A 20,416-nucleotide genomic window follows, 5' to 3' on the forward strand; every position below is an offset into this window, starting at 1 on the left:
CACTCATATTGTCCACAACATGGCTCCATAATGCTTTATCACACTCGTATGATTGATGATTGATGACGCTGTCAGGCCAAACATGGCCAGCGACTCATAGTTTGGACATCCCTGCCTTAGTAGATCAGGCCCTAAGTGTAACTCCTTGTTGCCTTTCAGAGGAGAGCAGCCACTGTCAGGCCAACGGCGCCATGCCTCTTCCAGTGCCGGGTCGTCACGTGGCGTTCAGCCCCGTGGACGATCCCTCCAGGCCGTGGCCCTCCTTCCTCGCCAGGACCAGAGAAGAAGCCTCGGGGTTGCCGTCTGCCACCGCGTATTCCATGTCGCCGGAAGACTTGAGTCTGACGGGGCAGCAGTACGCCACGTCCTTGCTCAACCTCTTGCACAGCGACCGCAGCGAGATGGGGCCCGGTGTGGCCTCCGGCTCCAAGACGGAACTGGTGCCCAGCTGGATGGTACCCCAGGGTTTCAGGGACTCTGTGGATCCTGCTGCAGGCTTTGAGTCTGGTAAGCAATTTAGTCACATATTGCCTGTTTGCGGCCTTATTTCGGTCTTGAATATGACCTAGTGAGTATTGCAATACCGTCGCACTTATATAGGTGTTATTTAATAATAGTTATTTTTTTGTAAAAACACTTGTCATTGAGCAAACAACCTCAAAGTGCATCAGTGCATTAAACAAAAAAACAACAACGCTAGAACCACAAATAGCTGCCCCGAACAAGTAAAATAAATATTTTTTTAAATAAATAAAAAATTAAAAAAATAAAAATAGAACAGCCTAGTAGCTAGACTAGCACACATACCTTAAAAAAGGCTTTTTTAAAAAGAGTTTTTTAGCCTTTTTTTAAAAACATCCACAGTCTGTGGTTCCCTCAGGTGGTCAGGGAGAACCTTCCACAGACTGGGAGTGGCGGAGCAGAAAGCCCGGTCTCCCATAGTTCGGAGTTTTGTCCTCGTAGGTTGGAGGAAGTTAGCCTGTCCGGAGCGGAGGGGTCGTGTGGAGGATTTGAGGCTGACCAGTTCTTTGAGGTAGAGGGGGGCATTTCCATGGAGGTACTGGTGAGTTAATAGGGAGACTTTGCATTAAATCCTGAGTGAAACAGGAAGCCAGTGAAGGGATTTGAGAACCGGTGTGATGTGGTCGTATAACACAGTGAAAAGGTGCAAAACGGAATATAATATTGTAGTTAATAATGTGGATTATTTATTTACCTCACTTTGGAGTGGAGCACATTGAAGAAGCTTGAGACATACCCACTTCCAGCATGGAGTCCTGCTGTGAATCAGAAAGGAATAATTTGAAAAAATGTAAAAGTAAACATTTAACATATTCCCCTTTGTAAAAAGAATATCATACTTAAAGGCCTACTGAAATGAGATGTTCTTATTTAAACGGGGATAGCAGGTCCATTCTACGTGTCATACTTGATCATTTCGCCATATTGCCATATTTTTGCTGAAAGCATTTAGTAGAAAACATCGACAATAACGTTCGCAACTTTTGGTCGCTAACAGAAAAGCCCTGCCTTTACGGGAAATCGCAGACGATGACGTCACCTGTTGATGGCTCCTCACATCCTCACATTGTTTTTAATGGGAGCCTCCAAAAAATAGTGCTATTCGGACCGAGAAAACGAAAATTTCCCCATTAATTTGAGCCAGGATGAAAGATTCGTGTTTGAGGATATTGATAGCGACGGACTAGAGAAAAAAAGAAAAACACAAGTTACAAAAAAAAAAACAGATTGCATTGGGACGGATTCAGATGTTTTTAGACACATTTACTAGGATAATTCTGGGAAATCCCTTATCTTTCTATTGTGTTGCTAGTGTTTTAGTGAGTTTAACAGTACCTGATAGTCGGAGGTGTGTGTCAACGGGTGTCTTGATGCCAGTGTCTCAGGGAAGTCGACGGCAGCTTTATGGATGACGCAAGCTCAGCTGATCTCCGGTTAGAAGCGATTTTTTACCACAATTTTCTCACCGAAACCTGCTGGTCGACATTCGGTCGTGATCTATGTTCGCTTGACCGCTCTGATCCATAGTAAAGTTTCACCTCCAGGAATTTCAAACAAGGAATCACCGTGTGTTGGTGTGGCTAAAGGCTAAAGCTTCCCAACTCCATCTTTCTACTTTGACTTCTCCATTATTAATTGAACAAATTGCAAAAGATTCAGCAACACGGATCTCCAAAATACTGTGTAATTATGCGGTTAACGCAGACGACTTTTAGCTGTGTGTGTGTGTAGCGCTAATATTTCCTAACAGTCCGTGACGACAGGAATGCACGTCATCATTACGCGACGTTTTCAACAAGAAACTCCCGGGAAATCTAAAATTGCAATTTAGTAAACTAAAAAGGCCGTATTGGCATGTGTTGCAATGTTAATATTTCATCATTGATATATAAACTATCAGACTGCGTGGTGGCTAGTAGTGGCTTTCAGTAGGTCTTTAACTCTTTCAGTCACTACGGAATTGTAATACTTGACTTTAGACACTAAAGTGTGGTTCAGAAAATATGAGGACCTGGATTGAAACACTAATTTCAAAGTTTTGACATTGTAACACACACTAATATGGTTCAGAAAATATGAGGACCTTATGTGAAACACACGGAAGTCTTTCTTAGTTCAAACAATTTGAGGACATGACGAGTGATTACATGTACAATTCACATTGCTGACTAGTAACATCTCCTGTTTTAGTAAACATGAGTGCTAAACTCCACAATGACTAACAAGGATGTACCCTTACACAAATGTTGTCATATATAATCTGATCTGTGAGAGGTTAAAAGGATTAATTGTCTTTCGAAGTATAGGTTGTGTCAAATTTAGAGCGCCTATAATAAAATAGACATGTAATAACCTGTTGGAGGATTGATGTCGGTTTATCAATCACATCTGAATCTGGAGAATGTTGCGATAGAACATCAACAGTTGATGCAACAAAACACAAAAATATAATGTCAGAACTAATTAATTATAAAATTATCAGCACTCTTTGTTAACATTCTGAGCATATATACTCTCATCAGGATCCTAGCAGCACAATTTCATGTGTAGAGACCCTTCTTACTTTTAAAACTGTATTTAAAGTGTCGTAAACAGCTCCGGCATTGAAAAAAATTCCATTTGTAATGAATACTTCCTACTTGGTGGAAATTCATTTACCACAGCCAGACCCAATTAACAGTGAAAAACCAGGATTTAGTGTAGATTTGGCTATAGGAGCCGGAATGTGTGCATCAAACACACCATATGCAGTTCTAGTACCTTTTCTAATTAGACATTAAGAAATAAAGTATTCATTTTAATTGACAAGTTATGTAAAGATGTTTATGTGCTATAAATAATCAGATATGAACAATAAACAAAGACGACATTGACACCTACATTCTAGTTCAATAAGTCTTGTGTTTATATTGCAGCTAATGTCCGAGGTTTACGTTAAAAAGGTAAATAAATAAGTTCACATGTGCAAGTCGTGGAGCCAATTCAAAACTTCGCCATTAATTGATAAAGTAACCAAAACAAAACAAATGTTTTTTTACACTTCATAATAGGGTAAAGGTTTGGCTGCAATATCATCATCCTCATCATCATTTATTTTTATTCCTTTCATGAAAATGCATATATATATATGTATGTGTGTATGTATGTATGTATATATATATATATATATATATATATATATATATATATATATATATATATATATATATATATATATATATATATATATATATATATATATGTGTGTGTATAATATGTGTATATATATATATATATATATGTGTGTGTGTATATATATATGTGTGTGTGTGTATATATATATATATGTATATATATGTATATGTATATATATGTATATATATATGTATATGTATGTATGTATGTATGTATGTATGTATGTATGTGTACAAGCATGTGTGCTGAAAGAGTGTCTTCTCTCCCAGGACAGTGCATGGACAAGAAGGACTTGTACTGGTACTGAAGGCACCAGGCCGGCCGGGACAGAGCAGGAAGGGGCAGGGAGAATATCTCAGCATGAAGGCAGTGCGATGGAGGAACCTGTCCTGTAACTTTCTGCTCCAAAAGCAGTCTCTGCTCCTTTTTTTTGCAGCCCGGTAGCTTCCAGTTGCCATTTCCCAGCCATCTATCAGGGCCCAGTATTACTGTTATTATTACTGTAAATATGTTGACAAACAAGCAAATAACTTACATTCAACACTGGTGAACAAAAGCATTATTACAGATATTATTGTTGTGTCATTTTGCTGACACTCAAGAAAGAAGGAAACATTAATGCATTGTTCGGTCATCTCCTTTAACATGTTTATGTTTACATAATCCCTTTTTCTAAATAAACATTACTCCTTTGATACTCCTCTGGTGTTGTTGATATTGTGGAACGTTCTGTCATTTATTGTATTATTGTATTTCAGCCGTGTAATACAAGGACATAGATGCAAAAGTCAAAAGCAGTGAAGTTGTCACGTTGTGTAAATGGTAAATAAAAAGAGAATACAATGATTTGCAAAACCTTTTCAACTTATATTGACTGCAAAGACAAGATATTTCATGTTCACACTGTGGTCTGGATCATGTTTTTTATTTTCAATCTAAGACTCCTTCAGTTCCTGTTTTTTGTGCACCCTTGTTTGTTTTGGTTACCATGATTACTTATTATTTCCACCTGCTTCTAATTAGTGTTCACCTGCTGCCTGAGCACTAATCAGAGGCATTATTTAAACCTGCCTTGCCCTCCAGTGAGTGCTGGAATATTGTTTGCTGTTTGCTGTGGACTGCCTTTTTTTTGGAAGCTGCGAGCTATGACAGATGTCGCCAGCCTCTGTCAAGGCGAGGACTTTGGGGGTTTGTTTTCCCGGAATGCAAAGGAAAGTTGGAGCGGGCAAGGCGTGAAGGTAAAGACATCTTTTTTTAATATTAACTCTCAAAAAAAGGAACAATGGAGGTACAAAACTAGGCTATGAAAACAAAAACCTGCACAAAGGCAAAACTGTGGGCATAAACGAAAACTTGCACAATGGCAGAACTATGAACAACGATAAAACTTGCTGTGACCAAGACAAGGGGCATGGATCATTGGCATGGAATCATGGCTTTGTAGAAGGTGATCGAGGGTGATAGAGGGTGAGTGGTTGGTGATGTCGCCAGACTGACTACCTGGAAACTGTGGCTTAAATAATACTGTGGTGATTGGAAATGGGTGGGTTGGCATGGAAACAAAACAATGGAGTGAAATAACAGGAACTAATGGAGTCCAAAAAAACAAACACCACATGGCCAAACAAAAACACTGTCAAACAGACATGACACTGACCACATGTGGTGATATCCTTTACACACCGATGTGGCGTTTTGCTTCAGTACTGCCTGAGGGATGGAAGGTGCGTAATATCATGGCTTATGTGCGGGGATTTCTCCAAAATGTTGATGATATTACAGAGCGTAGATTGTGAAATCCCTAAATTCCTTGCAATAGCTGCTTGAAAAATGTTGTTCTTCAACAATTTGCTCAGGCCTTTGTTGACAAAGTGGTGACCCCTCGCCCCGTCCTTGTTTGTGAATGAGTGAGCATTTCATGGAAGCTGCTTTTATAGCCAATCATGGCACCCACCTGTTCCCAATTAGCCCGTTCACCTGTGCCATGCGCCACATAAGTCTTGGATGAGCATTCCTCAACTTTCTCTCTCTTTTTTTGCCACTCGTGCCAGCTTTTTTGAAACAATGGCAGAACTATGAACAACCACAACGACAACACTTGCTGTGACCAAGACAAGGGGCATGGATCATTGGCATGGAATCATGGCTTTGTAGAAGGTGATCGAGGGTGATAGAGGGTGAGTGGTTGGTGATGTCGCCAGACTGACTACCTGGCAACTGTGGCTTAAATAATACTGTGGTGATTGGAAACGGGTGGGTTGGCATGGAAACAAAACAATGGAGTGAAATAACAGGAACTAATGGAGTCCAAAAAACAAACACCACATGGCCAAACAAAAACACTGTCAAACAGACATGACACTGACCACATGTGGTGATATCCTTTACACACCGATGTGGCGTTTTGCTTCAGTACCGCCTGAAGGATGGAAGGTGCGTAATATCATGGCTTATGTGCAGGGATATCTCCAAAATGTTGATGATATTACAGAGCGTAGATGGTGAAATCCCTAAATTCCTTGCAATAGCTGCTTGAAAAATGTTGTTCTTCAACAATTTGCTCAGGCCTTTGTTGACAAAGTGGTGACCCTCGCCCCGTCCTTGTTTGTGAATGAGTGAGCATTTCATGGGTGCTGCTTTTATAGCCAATCATGGCACCCACCTGTTCCCAATTAGCCCGTCCACCTGTGCCATGCGCCACATAAGTCTTGGATGAGCATTCCTCAACTTTCTCACTCTTTTTTTTGCCACTCGTGCCAGCTTTTTTGAAACAATGGCAGAACTATGAACAACCACAACGACAACACTTGCTGTGACCAAGACAAGGGGCATGGATCATTGGCATGGAATCATGGCTTTGTAGAAGGTGATCGAGGGTGATAGAGGGTGAGTGGTTGGTGATGTCGCCAGACTGACTACCTGGCAACTGTGGCTTAAATAATACTGTGGTGATTGGAAACGGGTGGGTTGGCATGGAAACAAAACAATGGAGTGAAATAACAGGAACTAATGGAGTCCAAAAAACAAACACCACATGGCCAAACAAAAACACTGTCAAACAGACATGACACTGACCACATGTGGTGATATCCTTTACACACTGATGTGGCGTTTTGCTTCAGTACTGCCTGAGGGATGGAAGGTGCGTAATATCATGGCTTATGTGCAGGGATTTCTCCAAAAATGTTGATGATATTACAGAGCATAGATGGTGAAATCCCTAAATTCCTTGCAATAGCTGCTTGAAAAATGTTGTTCTTCAACAATTTGCTCAGGCCTTTGTTGACAAAGTGGTGACCCCTCGCCCCGTCCTTGTTTGTGAATGAGTGAGCATTTCATGGAAGCTGCTTTTATAGCCAATCATGGCACCCACCTGTTCCCAATTAGCCCGTTCACCTGTGCCATGCGCCACATAAGTCTTGGATGAGCATTCCTCAACTTTCTCACTCTTTTTTTTTGCCACTCGTGCCAGCTTTTTTGAAACAATGGCAGAACTATGAACAACGATAACACTTGCTGTGACCAAGACAAGGGGCATGGATCATTGGCATGAAATCATGGCTTTGTAGAAGGTGATCGAGGGTGATAGAGGGTGAGTGGTTGGTGATGTCGCCAGACTGACTACCTGGCAACTGTGGCTTAAATAATACTGTGGTGATTGGAAACGGGTGCGTGACATGGGGACAGGTGAAAACTAATGGGTTGGCATGGAAACAAAACAATGGAGTGAAATAACAGGAACTAATGGAGTCCAAAACACAAACACCACATGGCCAAACAAAAACACTGTCAACAGACATGACACTGACCACATGTGGTGATATCCTTTACACACTGATGTGGCGTTTTGCTTCAGTACTGCCTGAGGGATGGAAGGTGCGTAATATCATGGCTTATGTGCAGGGATTTCTCCAAAAATGTTGATGATATTACAGAGCATAGATGGTGAAATCCCTAAATTCCTTGCAATAGCTGCTTGAAAAATGTTGTTCTTCAACAATTTGCTCAGGCCTTTGTTGACAAAGTGGTGACCCCTCGCCCCGTCCTTGTTTGTGAATGAGTGAGCATTTCATGGAAGCTGCTTTTATAGCCAATCATGGCACCCACCTGTTCCCAATTAGCCCGTTCACCTGTGCCATGCGCCACATAAGTCTTGGATGAGCATTCCTCAACTTTCTCTCTCTTTTTTTGCCACTCGTGCCAGCTTTTTTGAAACAATGGCAGAACTATGAACAACCACAACGACAACACTTGCTGTGACCAAGACAAGGGGCATGGATCATTGGCATGGAATCATGGCTTTGTAGAAGGTGATCGAGGGTGATAGAGGGTGAGTGGTTGGTGATGTCGCCAGACTGACTACCTGGCAACTGTGGCTTAAATAATACTGTGGTGATTGGAAACGGGTGGGTTGGCATGGAAACAAAACAATGGAGTGAAATAACAGGAACTAATGGAGTCCAAAAAACAAACACCACATGGCCAAACAAAAACACTGTCAAACAGACATGACACTGACCACATGTGGTGATATCCTTTACACACCGATGTGGCGTTTTGCTTCAGTACTGCCTGAGGGATGGAAGGTGCGTAATATCATGGCTTATGTGCGGGGATTTCTCCAAAATGTTGATGATATTTCAGAGCGTAGATGGTGAAATCCCTAAATTCCTTGCAATAGCTGCTTGAAAAATGTTGTTCTTCAACAATTTGCTCAGGCATTTGTTGACAAAGTGGTGACCCCTCGCCCCGTCCTTGTTTGTGAATGAGTGAGCATTTCATGGGTGCTGGTTTTAAAGCCAATCAAGGCACCCACCTGTTCCCAATTAGCCCGTTCACCTGTGCCATGCGCCACATAAGTCTTGGATGAGCATTCCTCAACTTTCTCTCTCTTTTTTGCCACTCGTGCCAGCTTTTTTGAAACAATGGCAGAACTATGAACAACCACAACGACAACACTTGCTGTGACCAAGACAAGGGGCATGGATCATTGGCATGGAATCATGGCTTTGTAGAAGGTGATCGAGGGTGATAGAGGGTGAGTGGTTGGTGATGTCGCCAGACTGACTACCTGGAAACTGTGGCTTAAATAATACTGTGGTGATTGGAAACGGGTGGGTTGGCAAGCTGCTTTTATAGCCAATCATGGCACCCACCTGTTCCCAATTAGCCCGTCCACCTGTGCCATGCGCCACATAAGTCTTGGATGAGCATTCCTCAACTTTCTCGCTCTTTTTTTTGCCACTCGTGCCAGCTTTTTTGAAACATGTTGCAGGCGACAAATTGCAAATGAGCAAATATTTGCCAAAAAGAACAAAGTTTCTCAGTGTGAACATGAAATATCATGTCTTTGCAGTCTATTCAATTGAATATAAGTTGAAAAGGATTTGTTGTATTCTCTTTTTATTTAGCATTCACACAACCTGACTACTTCACTACTTTTGGCTTTTGTATATATTATATATGATATTTTGTATTTCATCAGTGTGATGAAATACAATGTGTGTGTGTGTGTGTATATGTATATATATATATATATATATATATATATATATATATATATATAATTATATATATAATTGTATTTGACAAGGACTAATTTAATAACAGGCTGCCTCTCTTGCTCTCCATTTGCGGGCCACTTAGCCTGAGTGTGATGAATACTTTAGTGGTGATGAAGAGCGACCTGCAGGACTCGGACATCAATGGACTGACTGACGACAATTTCATCACCTCTAAAGTGTCAGGTGGGGATGGAGCTTTTCAAAAGGAGTCCAGGTGTAAAAGCTGTTATTCCTATATTCATTATCACCCATTCACCTCTTTTTGCACCACCTCATCCTCATCATCCTCATCCTCATCCTCACTACCATGACCATCACCACAGGTCCACACCAGTAGACGGACAGAATAATGAGAAAGTCCCAAAGTGGTCAGCAGCAAAGTTCCTTTTGACACTTTTCTGTTCAGACCAATGGTTCTATTCTACCTGCCAGGTGTTGTTCTACTTCCTGTTTACTTTCACACCTTTCATAGAAGCAGGTGAAGGTGTCCCTTGATGAAAACATGATTATTATTCTTGAAAACAACTTTTTGTGCATAAATGCTTGTTTGTACATCAAATGTTTATTTCTTTTTTCTTACATACTGATCATGTTCCTACATGTGACTACTCATGTATCACATACGTTCCTACATGTGACTACTCATGTATCACATACGGTCCTACATATGACTACTCATGTATCACATACGGTCCTACATGTCACTACTCATGTATCACATACGTTCCTACATGTGACTACTCATGTATCACATACGGTCCTACATGTGACTACTCATGTATCACATACGTTCCTACATGTGACTACTCATGTATCACATACGGTCCTACATGTGACTACTCATGTATCACATACGTTCCTACATGTGACTACTCATGTATCACATACGTTCCTGCATGTGACTACTCATGTATCACATACGGTCCTACATGTGACTATTCATGTATCACATACGTTCCTACATGTGACTACTCATGTATCACATACGGTCCTACATGTGACTATTCATGTATCACATACGTTCCTACATGTGACTACTCATGTATCACATACGGTCCTACATGTGACTACTCATGTATCACATACGGTCCTACATGTGACTACTCATGTATCACATGCGGTCCTACATGTGACTACTCATGTATCACATACGGTCCTACATGTGACTACTCATGTATCACATGCGGTCCTACATGTGACTACTCATGTATCACATACGTTCCTACAAGTGACTACTCCTGTATCACGTACGTTCCTACATGTGACTACTCATGTATCACATGCGGTCCTACATGTGACTACTCATGTATCACATACGGTCCTACATGTGACTACTCATGTATCACATAGGTCCTACATGTGACTACTCATGTATCACATACGGTCCTACATGTGACTACTCATGTATCACATACGTTCCTACATGTGACTACTCATGTATCACATACGTTCCTACATGTGACTACTCATGTATCACATACGTTCCTACATGTGACTACTCATATATCACATGCGGTCCTACATGTGACTACTCATGTATCACATACGTTCCTACATGTGACTACTCATGTATCACATGCGGTCCTACATGTGACTACTCATGTATCACATACGGTCCTACATGTGACTACTCATGTATCACATGCGGTCCTACATGTGACTACTCATGTATCACATACGGTCCTACATGTGACTACTCATGTATCACATGCGGTCCTACATGTGACTACTCATGTATCACATACGTTCCTACAAGTGACTACTCCTGTATCACGTACGTTCCTACATGTGACTACTCATGTATCACATGCGGTCCTACATGTGACTACTCATGTATCACATACGGTCCTACATGTGACTACTCATGTATCACATAGGTCCTACATGTGACTACTCATGTATCACATACGGTCCTACATGTGACTACTCATGTATCACATACGTTCCTACATGTGACTACTCATGTATCACATACGTTCCTACATGTGACTACTCATGTATCACATACGTTCCTACATGTGACTACTCATATATCACATGCGGTCCTACATGTGACTACTCATGTATCACATACGTTCCTACATGTGACTACTCATGTATCACATGCGGTCCTACATGTGACTACTCATGTATCACATACGGTCCTACATGTGACTACTCATGTATCACATACGGTCCTACATGTGACCACTCATGTATCACATACGGTCCTACATGTGACTACTCATGTATCACATGAGTAGTCACATAAATACACATAAATATACACATAAATACCGTATGTATGTATATAGAGACATACAGTAATAACTTGAAGTAAATAATGATTAAAAACCAATTACCAACAAATCAAATGCATTAAAAAAAATAACTAAAAGCAGTCTTTTTTCTCACAATGTGTCGACTTTTTGTTACACAATTGGGAACACTTTCTCATATTCTTTCTGTTTCTGTAATATTGCAATGTTTTCTCATAAAATAATTACTTTTTAATGCAAAATTGTGACATTTGTCTCATCAAATTCTGACTTTTATTACTTTTATGGGGCGGCATAGCTCGGTTGGTAGAGGGGCCATGCCAGCAACTTAAGGGTCGCAGGTTCGATTCCTGCTTCTGCCATCCTAGTCACTGCCGTTGTGTCCTTGGGCAAGACACTTTACCCACCTGCTCCCAGTGCCACCCACACTGGTTTAAATGTAACTTAGATATTGGGTTTCACTATGTAAAGCGCTTTGAGTCACTAGAGAAAAGCGCTATATAAATATAATTCTCTTCACTATTATAATATTGCCGGTTTTTGTTGTTGTTGTAAAACAGTGAATTTTTTTATTTTTTTAATTATGACTGTGGGTAGGTTTCACGGTCGCAGAGGGGTTAGTGCGTCTGCCTCACAATACGAAGTTCCTGCAGTCCTGGGTTCAAATCCAGGCTCAGGATCTTTCTGTGTGGAGTTTGCATGTTCTCCCCGTGAATGCGTGGGTTCCCTCCGGGTACTCCGGTTTCCTCCCAGTTCCAAAGACATGCACCTGGGGATAGGCCCCTCCCACCTCCAAAGACAGGCACCTGGGGATAGGCACCTCCCACCTCCAAAGACATGCACCTGGGGATAGGCCCCTCCCACCTCCAAAGACATGCACCTGGGGATAGGCCCCTCCCACCTCCAAAGACATGCACCTGGGGATAGGTTGATTGGCAACACTAAATTGGCCCTAGTGTGTGAATGTGAGTGTGAATGTTGTCTGTCTATCTGTGTTGGCCCTGCGATGAGGTGGCGACTTGTCCAGGGTGTACCCCGCCTTCCGCCCGATTGTAGCTGAGATAGGCGCCAGCGCCCCCCGCGACCCCAAAAGGGAATAAGCGGTAGGAAATGGATGGATGGATGGATGACTGTGGGTCACAATTTTTCCAAGTAAAATTCGGATTATTAATATAATACTGCCAAAATTTGAAAATGTTTTTATAAATTTGGGATTTTGTCAAGTAAAATGACAACTCTTCATAAAATTTCAAAAAACATTTTAAGCTGTTTTTGGGGAAAATTGCGACTGTTATTGAGTAAAATTCCAACTTTTATCATAAAATTGCACACATGTTCATTTTTTCCCGTATAATTTGGACTTGCGTTGGGTAAAATTACGACTTATTATAATACTTCCCAAATTTTGAGTTTTTCTTGTGAATTTGTGACCTTTTTCTTGTAAAATTTCAAATAATTTTTCACAAGAAGCTTTTTTTATATTCGCATATTGTCATGATCCACGTCTTGGATCATGACATATTCTGATTTTGGTTCTGTTTATCACATTCTGTCCAGTATTTGTCTTCCTCAGTTCTTTGTGGCACTTCCGGGTTTTGTTTCCGTTGTCATAGTTACCCATTTAGTGTCACCTGTCTCTGCTTTGATCACGCGCACCTGCCCTTGATTATTTATCTCCCTATATATGCCCCCCCTTTGTTTGACATTCAGTCTTGGACTCTTGTTTGCTCCCACGCAACAGATGACGTCACATTCCAGCATTGTGGTAACCATCAGCGCTCGATTAGCTTCCACGCTATTTTGTTTGTTCTTTTCCCTAGTTCTCACGCTAGCGCTTTCTGTTGTTTTGTTTGTTAGTGCCTTCGTGCAAAGTGTTTTGTTTCCTAGTCTGTTTTATAGTGTTCTTTAGTATGTAAATAAATCATTATCCTTACCCTCACGCTGTGTTCCATCTTTGCTGCACCCACGAGAGAACAACTCGTCACCACAATGCCACCGAGACGTCACACGTATTATATACATATTATTAAAGGCCTACTGAAAGCCACTACTAGCGACCACGCAGTCTGATAGTTTATATATCAATGATGAAATATTAACATTGCAACACATGCCAATAAATTGGAATTTTAAAATTCGCGCCGAAATACCATGCTAAAACGTATCGGTTTGATGACACGTGCGCGTGACGTCACGCATTGTAGAGGACATTATGTTCCAGCACCGTTCCCAGCGATAAGTCGTCTGTTTTCATCGCATAATTCCACAGCATTCTGGACATCTGTGTTGCTGAATCTTTTGCAATTTGTTCAATGCACAATGGAGACATCAAAGAAGAAAGCTGTAGGCGGGAAGCGGTGGATTGCGGCCGCCTTTAGCAACACAAACACAGCCGGTGTTTCATTGTTTACATTCCCGAAAGATGACAGTGAAGCTTTACTATGGAACAGAGCGGTCAAGCCAACACGGTTGGATTGGACCACACACACAAAGTACAGTGTATTATGCAGCCATCATTTCGAAAGATTGTGTTTCGAAGAGGGTCCCTTGCAAAGGGCAGAGATGGGCATCGCCACCACCCGTCGACTGGTGCTGAAGAAAGGTGCGGGGCCGACCTTCAGGTTGTACAGGTACGACCATATAATCTCACTAAAACACTACTAACACAATAGGCAGATGAGGGATTTTCCAGTATTCTCCTAGTAAATGTGTCTAATAACATCTGAATCACTACTCATTTCTAGTCCTTCACTCTCACTTTCCTCATCCACAAGTCTTTCATCCTCGCTCAAATTAATGGGGGAAATCGTCGCTTTCTCGGTCCGAATCGCTCTCGCTGCTGGTGGCCATGATTGTAAACAATGTTCAGATGTGAGGAGCTCCACAACCCGTGACGTCACGCGCACATCGTCTGCTATTCCGGCACAGGCAAGGCTTTTTTTTTTTTATCAGCGCCAGAAGTTGCACATTTTATCGTTGTTCTCTCCTTTCAGCAAAAATATGGCGAAATGATGAAGTATGACACATAGAATGGAGCTGCTATCCCCGTTTGAATAAGAACATCTCATTTCTGTAGGCCTTGAAGCTAGTAAATACACATCTTTGTGTATCTAGAAAGGGGTGGTCCTAAAGGGACGGCGTGGCGCAGTGGGAGAGTGGCCGTGCGCAACCCGAGGGTCCCTGGTTCGAATCCCACCTAGTACCAACCTCGTTGTGTCCTGAGCAAGACACTTCACCCTTGCTCCTGATGGGTGCTGGTTGGTGCCTTGCATGGCAGCTCCCTCCATCAATGGGTAAATGTGGAAGTAGTGTCAAAGCGCTTTGAGTACCTTGAAGGTAGAAAAGCGCTATACAAGTACAACCCATTTATTTATTTAAAGAAGTAGGCATATTTCGCAGGTCTCAGGAAGGTCAGAAATACGAGTGTGTGTGCGTGTGCGTGCGCGTGCGCGCGCGTGTGTGTGTGTGACATACTTTATAAAGATGCAGGCTTTAAGTGACATCCAGCTCTTGCACTTCAAGAAGTGTGTCAGCACCGAGCTAAGACGACACAACACACACTCTCTCTCACACACACACACACACACACACACACACACACACACACACACACACACACACACACACACACACACACACACACACACACACACACACACAGAGACCCTCTGCTATGGTGATCCACATAGGCGGCGTCCACAACTTCAGCACCGCGGAGAGCGCCCCCCCGGACGCCAGCCTGCGCGGCCCCGGGGCTCCGGAGGCTCCGGACGGCTTGAGCCGCGGCGGCCACACGGCGGTGGCGGTGTGCCTGGGCTTCATCCTGGTGGCGGGCATCGTCAACAACTCCCTCTCGCTGCTGGTGTTCGCCCGCTTCCGGTGCTTGTGGACGCCCATCAACGTGGTTCTGCTCAACATCAGCCTGAGCGACGCGCTGGTCTGCGTCTTCGGAACCCCGCTGAGCTTCGCCGCCAGCCTGCACGGACGCTGGCTGATCGGGGAGTCGGGCTGCAGGTGGTACGGCTTTGCCAACTCTTTCTTCGGTGAGCGCACGCATGACATCATTCCACGCACAAACTTCTCTGAATTGATGGATTGATGTATTGAAACTTTTATCAGTAGATTGCACAGTACAGTACATATTCCGTACTAAATGGTGACACCCCAAAAAGTTTTTCAACTTGTTGAAGTCGGGGTCCACCTTCATCCATTCATGGTGAACGCTGGCGGCGTCCGCGCGTGGACAAAAAGACTCGCGCTGACGTCACAGAGAAGTGTTCAAACTCATTTCGAGTGAAAAAAAGTGCGACCCCGAGAGGGATAAGCGGTAGAAAAATGGATTGAAGTGCAATTATGTGTAAAACTGTGTCAAGCAAAAAATAGTTTCTGTTGTCCCTCGTTTATCGCTGTTAATTGGTTCCGGACATGGTAGCAAAGTAGGAATCACTAAAGATAAATCAAACATTTACACAACTATAGCTTAAAAAACGGTTTCTACATTATGAGAAACCCTCGATATTAAATAATATCCCTTGTTTGTTGCTGTTAATTGGTTCCGGACATGACGGCAGAGACGGAATCACTAAAGATAAATCAAACATTTACATAACTAAAGCTTGAAAAACAGTTTTTACATTATGAGAGACCCTCGATATTAAATAATATCCCTCGTTTATTGCTGTTAATTGGTTCCGGACATGGCGGCAAAGTAGGAATCACTAAAGGTAAATCAAACATTTACACAACTATAGCTTAAAAAACAGTTTTGGACCTTGTAATTATGTTTTTCTACTTTATGAGGGACCCTCGACATGAAAAATAAACCTTTTATTGCTGTTAATTGGTTCCGGACATGGCGGCAAAGTAGGAATCACTAACGATAAATCAAACATTTACATAACTAAAGCTTGAAAAACATTTTCTACATTATGAGAGACCCTCGATATTAAATAATATCCCTTGTTTATCGCTGTTAATTGGTTCCGGACATGGCGGCAAAGTAGGAATCACTAAAGGTAAATCAAACATTTACACAACTATAGCTTAAAAAACTGTTTCTACATTATGAGAAACCCTCGATATTAAATAATATCCCTTGTTTGTTGCTGTTAATTGGTTCTGGACATGGTAGCAAAGTAAGAATCACTAAAGATAAATCAAACATTTACATAACTAAAGCTTGAAAAACATTTTTTATATTATGAGAGACCCTCGATATTAAATAATATCCCTTGTTTATCGCTGTTAATTGGTTCCGGACATGACGGCAAAGTAGGAATCACTAAAGATAAATCAAACATTTACATAACTAAGCTTAAAAAACTGTTTATGACCTAATAATTGTGTTTTTCTACATTATGAGAGACCCTCGATATTAAATAATATCCGTCTTTTATCGCTGTTAATTGGTTCCGGACATGGCGGCAACGTAGGAATCACTAAAGATAAATCAAACATTTACAGAACTATAGCTTAAAAAACTGTTTATGACCTTATAGTTATGTTTTCTACATTATGAGAGACCCTCGACATGAAAAATAAACCTTTTATTGCTGTTAATTGGTTCCGGACATGGCAGCAAAGTAGGAATCACTAAAGATAAATCAAACATTTACACAACTATAGCTTAAAAACTGTTTATGACCTTTATAGTTCTGTTTTCTACTTTATGAGAGACCCTCGACATGAAAAATAAACCTTTTATCGCTGTTAATTGGTTCCGGACATGACGGCAAAGTAGGAATCACTATAGATAAATCAAACATTTACACAACTAAAGCTTGAAAAACAGTTTTTACATTATGAGAAACCCTCGACATTAAATAATATCCCTTGTTTGTTGCTGTTAATTGGTTCCGGACATGCGGCAAAGTAGGAATCACTAACGATAAATCAAACATTTACATAACTAAAGCTTGAAAAACATTTTTTACATCATGAGAGACCCTCGATATTAAATAATATCCCTTGTTTATTGCTGTTAATTGGTTCCGGACATGGTAGCAAACTAGGAATCACTAAAGGTAAATCAAACATTTACACAACTATAGCTTAAAAAACTGTTTCTACATTATGAGAAACCCTCGATATTAAATAATATCCCTTGTTTGTTGCTGTTAATTGGTTCCGGACATGCGGCAAAGTAGGAATCACTAACGATAAATCAAACATTTACATAACTAAAGCTTGAAAAACATTTTTTACATCATGAGAGACCCTCGATATTAAATAATATCCCTTGTTTGTTGCTGTTAATTGGTTCCGGACATGACGGCAGAGACGGAATCACTAAAGATAAATCAAATATTTACATAACTAAAGCTTAAAAACTGTTTTTACATTAAGAGAGACCCTCGATATTAAATAATATCCCTCGTTTATTGCTGTTAATTGGTTCCGGACATGGTAGCAAAGTAGGGAATCACTAAAGATAAATCAAACATTTACATAACTAAAGCTTGAAAAACAGTTTTTACATTATGAGAGACCCTCGATATTAAATAATATCCCTCGTTTATTGCTGTTAATTGGTTCCGGACATGGCGGCAAAGTAGGAATCACTAAAGATAAATCAAACATTTACACAACTATAGCTTAAAAAACAGTTTCGGACCTTATAATTATGTTTTTTCTACATTATGAGACCCTCGATATTAAATAGTATCCCTCTTTTATCGCTGTTAATTGGTTCCGGACATGGCGGCAAAGTAGGAATCACTAAAGATAAATCAAACATTTACACAACTATAGCTTAAAAAACTGTTTAGGACCTTATAATTATGTTTTTCTACATTATGAGAGACCCTCAACATGAAATAATGAACCTTTGTTTATTGCTGTTAATTGGTTCCGGACATGACGGCAGAGTAGGAATCACTAAAGAAAAATCAAACATTTACAAAATTAAAGCTTGAAAACCATTTTTTACATTATGAGAGACCCTCGATATTTAATAATATCCCTCGTTTATCGCTGTTAATTGGTTCCGGACATGGCGGCAAAGTAGGAATCACTAAAGAAAAATCAAACATTTACATAACTAAGCTTAAAAAACTGTTTAGGACATTATAATTATGTTTTTCTACATTATGAAAGACCCTCGATATTAAATAATATCCCTCGTTTATCGCTGTTAATTGGTTACGGACATGGCGGCAAAGTAGGAATCACTAAAGGTATATACTTAGGTCTATTACACTACTGTATTTAATGTTGTCATGATGGTGGTACTTAATGAGTACTTAGGTCTACTACACTACTGTATTTAATCTTGTCATGATGGTGGTACTTAATGAATACTTAGGTCTACTACACTACTGTATTTAATGTTGTCATGATGGTGGTACTTAATGAGTACTTAGGTCTACTACACTACTGTATTTAATCTTGTCATGATGGTGGTACTTAATGAATACTTAGGTCTACTACACTACTGTATTTAATGTTGTCATGATGGTGGTACTTAATGAGTACTTAGGTCTACTACACTACTGTATTTAATCTTGTCATGATGGTGGTACTTAATGAATACTTAGGTCTACTACACTACTGTATTTAATGTTGTCATGATGGTGGTACTTAATGAGTACTTAGGTCTACTACACTACTGTATTTAATGTTGTCATCAAGGTGGTACTTAATGAATACTTAGGTCTATTATACTACTGTATTTGATGTTGTCATTATGGTGGTACTTAGTGAATATTTAGGTCTACTACACTACTGTATTTAATGTTGTCATTATGGTGGTACTTAATGAATACTTAGGTCTACTACACTACTGTATTTAATGTTGTCATTATGGTGGTACTTAATGAATACTTAGGTCTACTACACTACTGTATTTAATGTTGTCATTATGGTGGTACTTAATGAATACTTAGGTCTACTACACTACTGTATTTAATGTTGTCATTATGGTGGCACTTAATGAATACTTAGGTCTACTACACTACTGTATTTAATGTTGTCATTATGGTGGTACTTAATGAATACTTAGGTCTACTACACTACTGTACTTAATGTTGTCATTATGGTGGTACTTAATGAATACTTAGGTCTACTACACTACTGTATTTAATGTTGTCATTTTGGTGGTACTTAATGAATACTTAGGTCTACTACACTACTGTACTTAATGTTGTCATTATGGTGGTACTTAATGAATACTTAGGTCTACTACACTACTGTATTTAATGTTGTCATTATGGTGGTACTTAATGAATACTTAGGTCTACTACACTACTATAATTTCATTATGGTGGTACTTAATGAATACTTAGGTCTACTACACTACTATAATGTCAGCATGGTGGTACTTAATGAATAATTAGGTCTACTACACCACTATAATGTCAGCATGGTGGTACTTAATGAATACTTAGGTCTACTACACTACTGTATTTAATGTTGTCATTATGGTGGTACTTAATGAATACTTAGGTCTACTACACTACTGTATTTAATGTTGTCATGGTGGTACTTAATAAATACTTAGGTCTACTACACTACTGTATTTAATGTTGTCATGATGGTGGTACTTAATGAATACTTAGGTGTACTACACTACTGTATTTAATGTTGTCATTATGGTGGTACTTAATGAATACGTAGGTGTACTACACTACTGTATTTAATGTTGTCATGATGGTGGTACTTAATGAATACTTAGGTCTACTACACTACTGTATTTAATGTTGTCATTATGGTGGTACTTAATGAATACTTAGGTCTACTACACTACTGTATTTAATGTTGTCATGGTGGTACTTAATAAATACTTAGGTCTACTACACTACTGTATTTAATGTTGTCATGATGGTGGTACTTAATGAATACTTAGGTCTACTACACTACTGTATTTAATGTTGTCATTATGGTGGTACTTAATGAATACGT

The 20,416-nt window shown here is 40.2% G+C and overlaps 2 protein-coding genes across 2 annotated transcripts in view; both read left to right on the forward strand.

Annotated features, from left to right (window-relative positions):
• The window catches only part of vgll1 (vestigial like family member 1), a 13,629-nt gene extending 9,233 nt beyond the window's left edge, over positions 1-4,396 (forward strand). The window contains exons 4-5 of the mRNA XM_061900006.1: positions 160-507; positions 3,966-4,396. Of these exons, the coding sequence (XP_061755990.1) occupies positions 160-507; positions 3,966-4,003 (386 nt within the window). The 3' untranslated portion in view covers positions 4,004-4,396. The remainder of the gene's footprint in view (positions 1-159; positions 508-3,965) is intronic.
• A 10,649-nt stretch (positions 4,397-15,045) lies between these two features.
• tmtops3a (teleost multiple tissue opsin 3a) overlaps positions 15,046-20,416 on the forward strand; it is a 39,300-nt gene continuing 33,929 nt past the window's right edge. Inside the window, exon 1 of the mRNA XM_061900007.1 lies at positions 15,046-15,561. Coding sequence (XP_061755991.1) covers positions 15,192-15,561 — 370 coding nt within the window. The 5' untranslated portion in view covers positions 15,046-15,191. The remainder of the gene's footprint in view (positions 15,562-20,416) is intronic.

Source organism: Nerophis ophidion, linkage group LG05 (genome assembly GCF_033978795.1).
Source record: "Nerophis ophidion isolate RoL-2023_Sa linkage group LG05, RoL_Noph_v1.0, whole genome shotgun sequence".
Classification (NCBI taxonomy): Eukaryota; Metazoa; Chordata; class Actinopteri; order Syngnathiformes; family Syngnathidae; genus Nerophis; species Nerophis ophidion.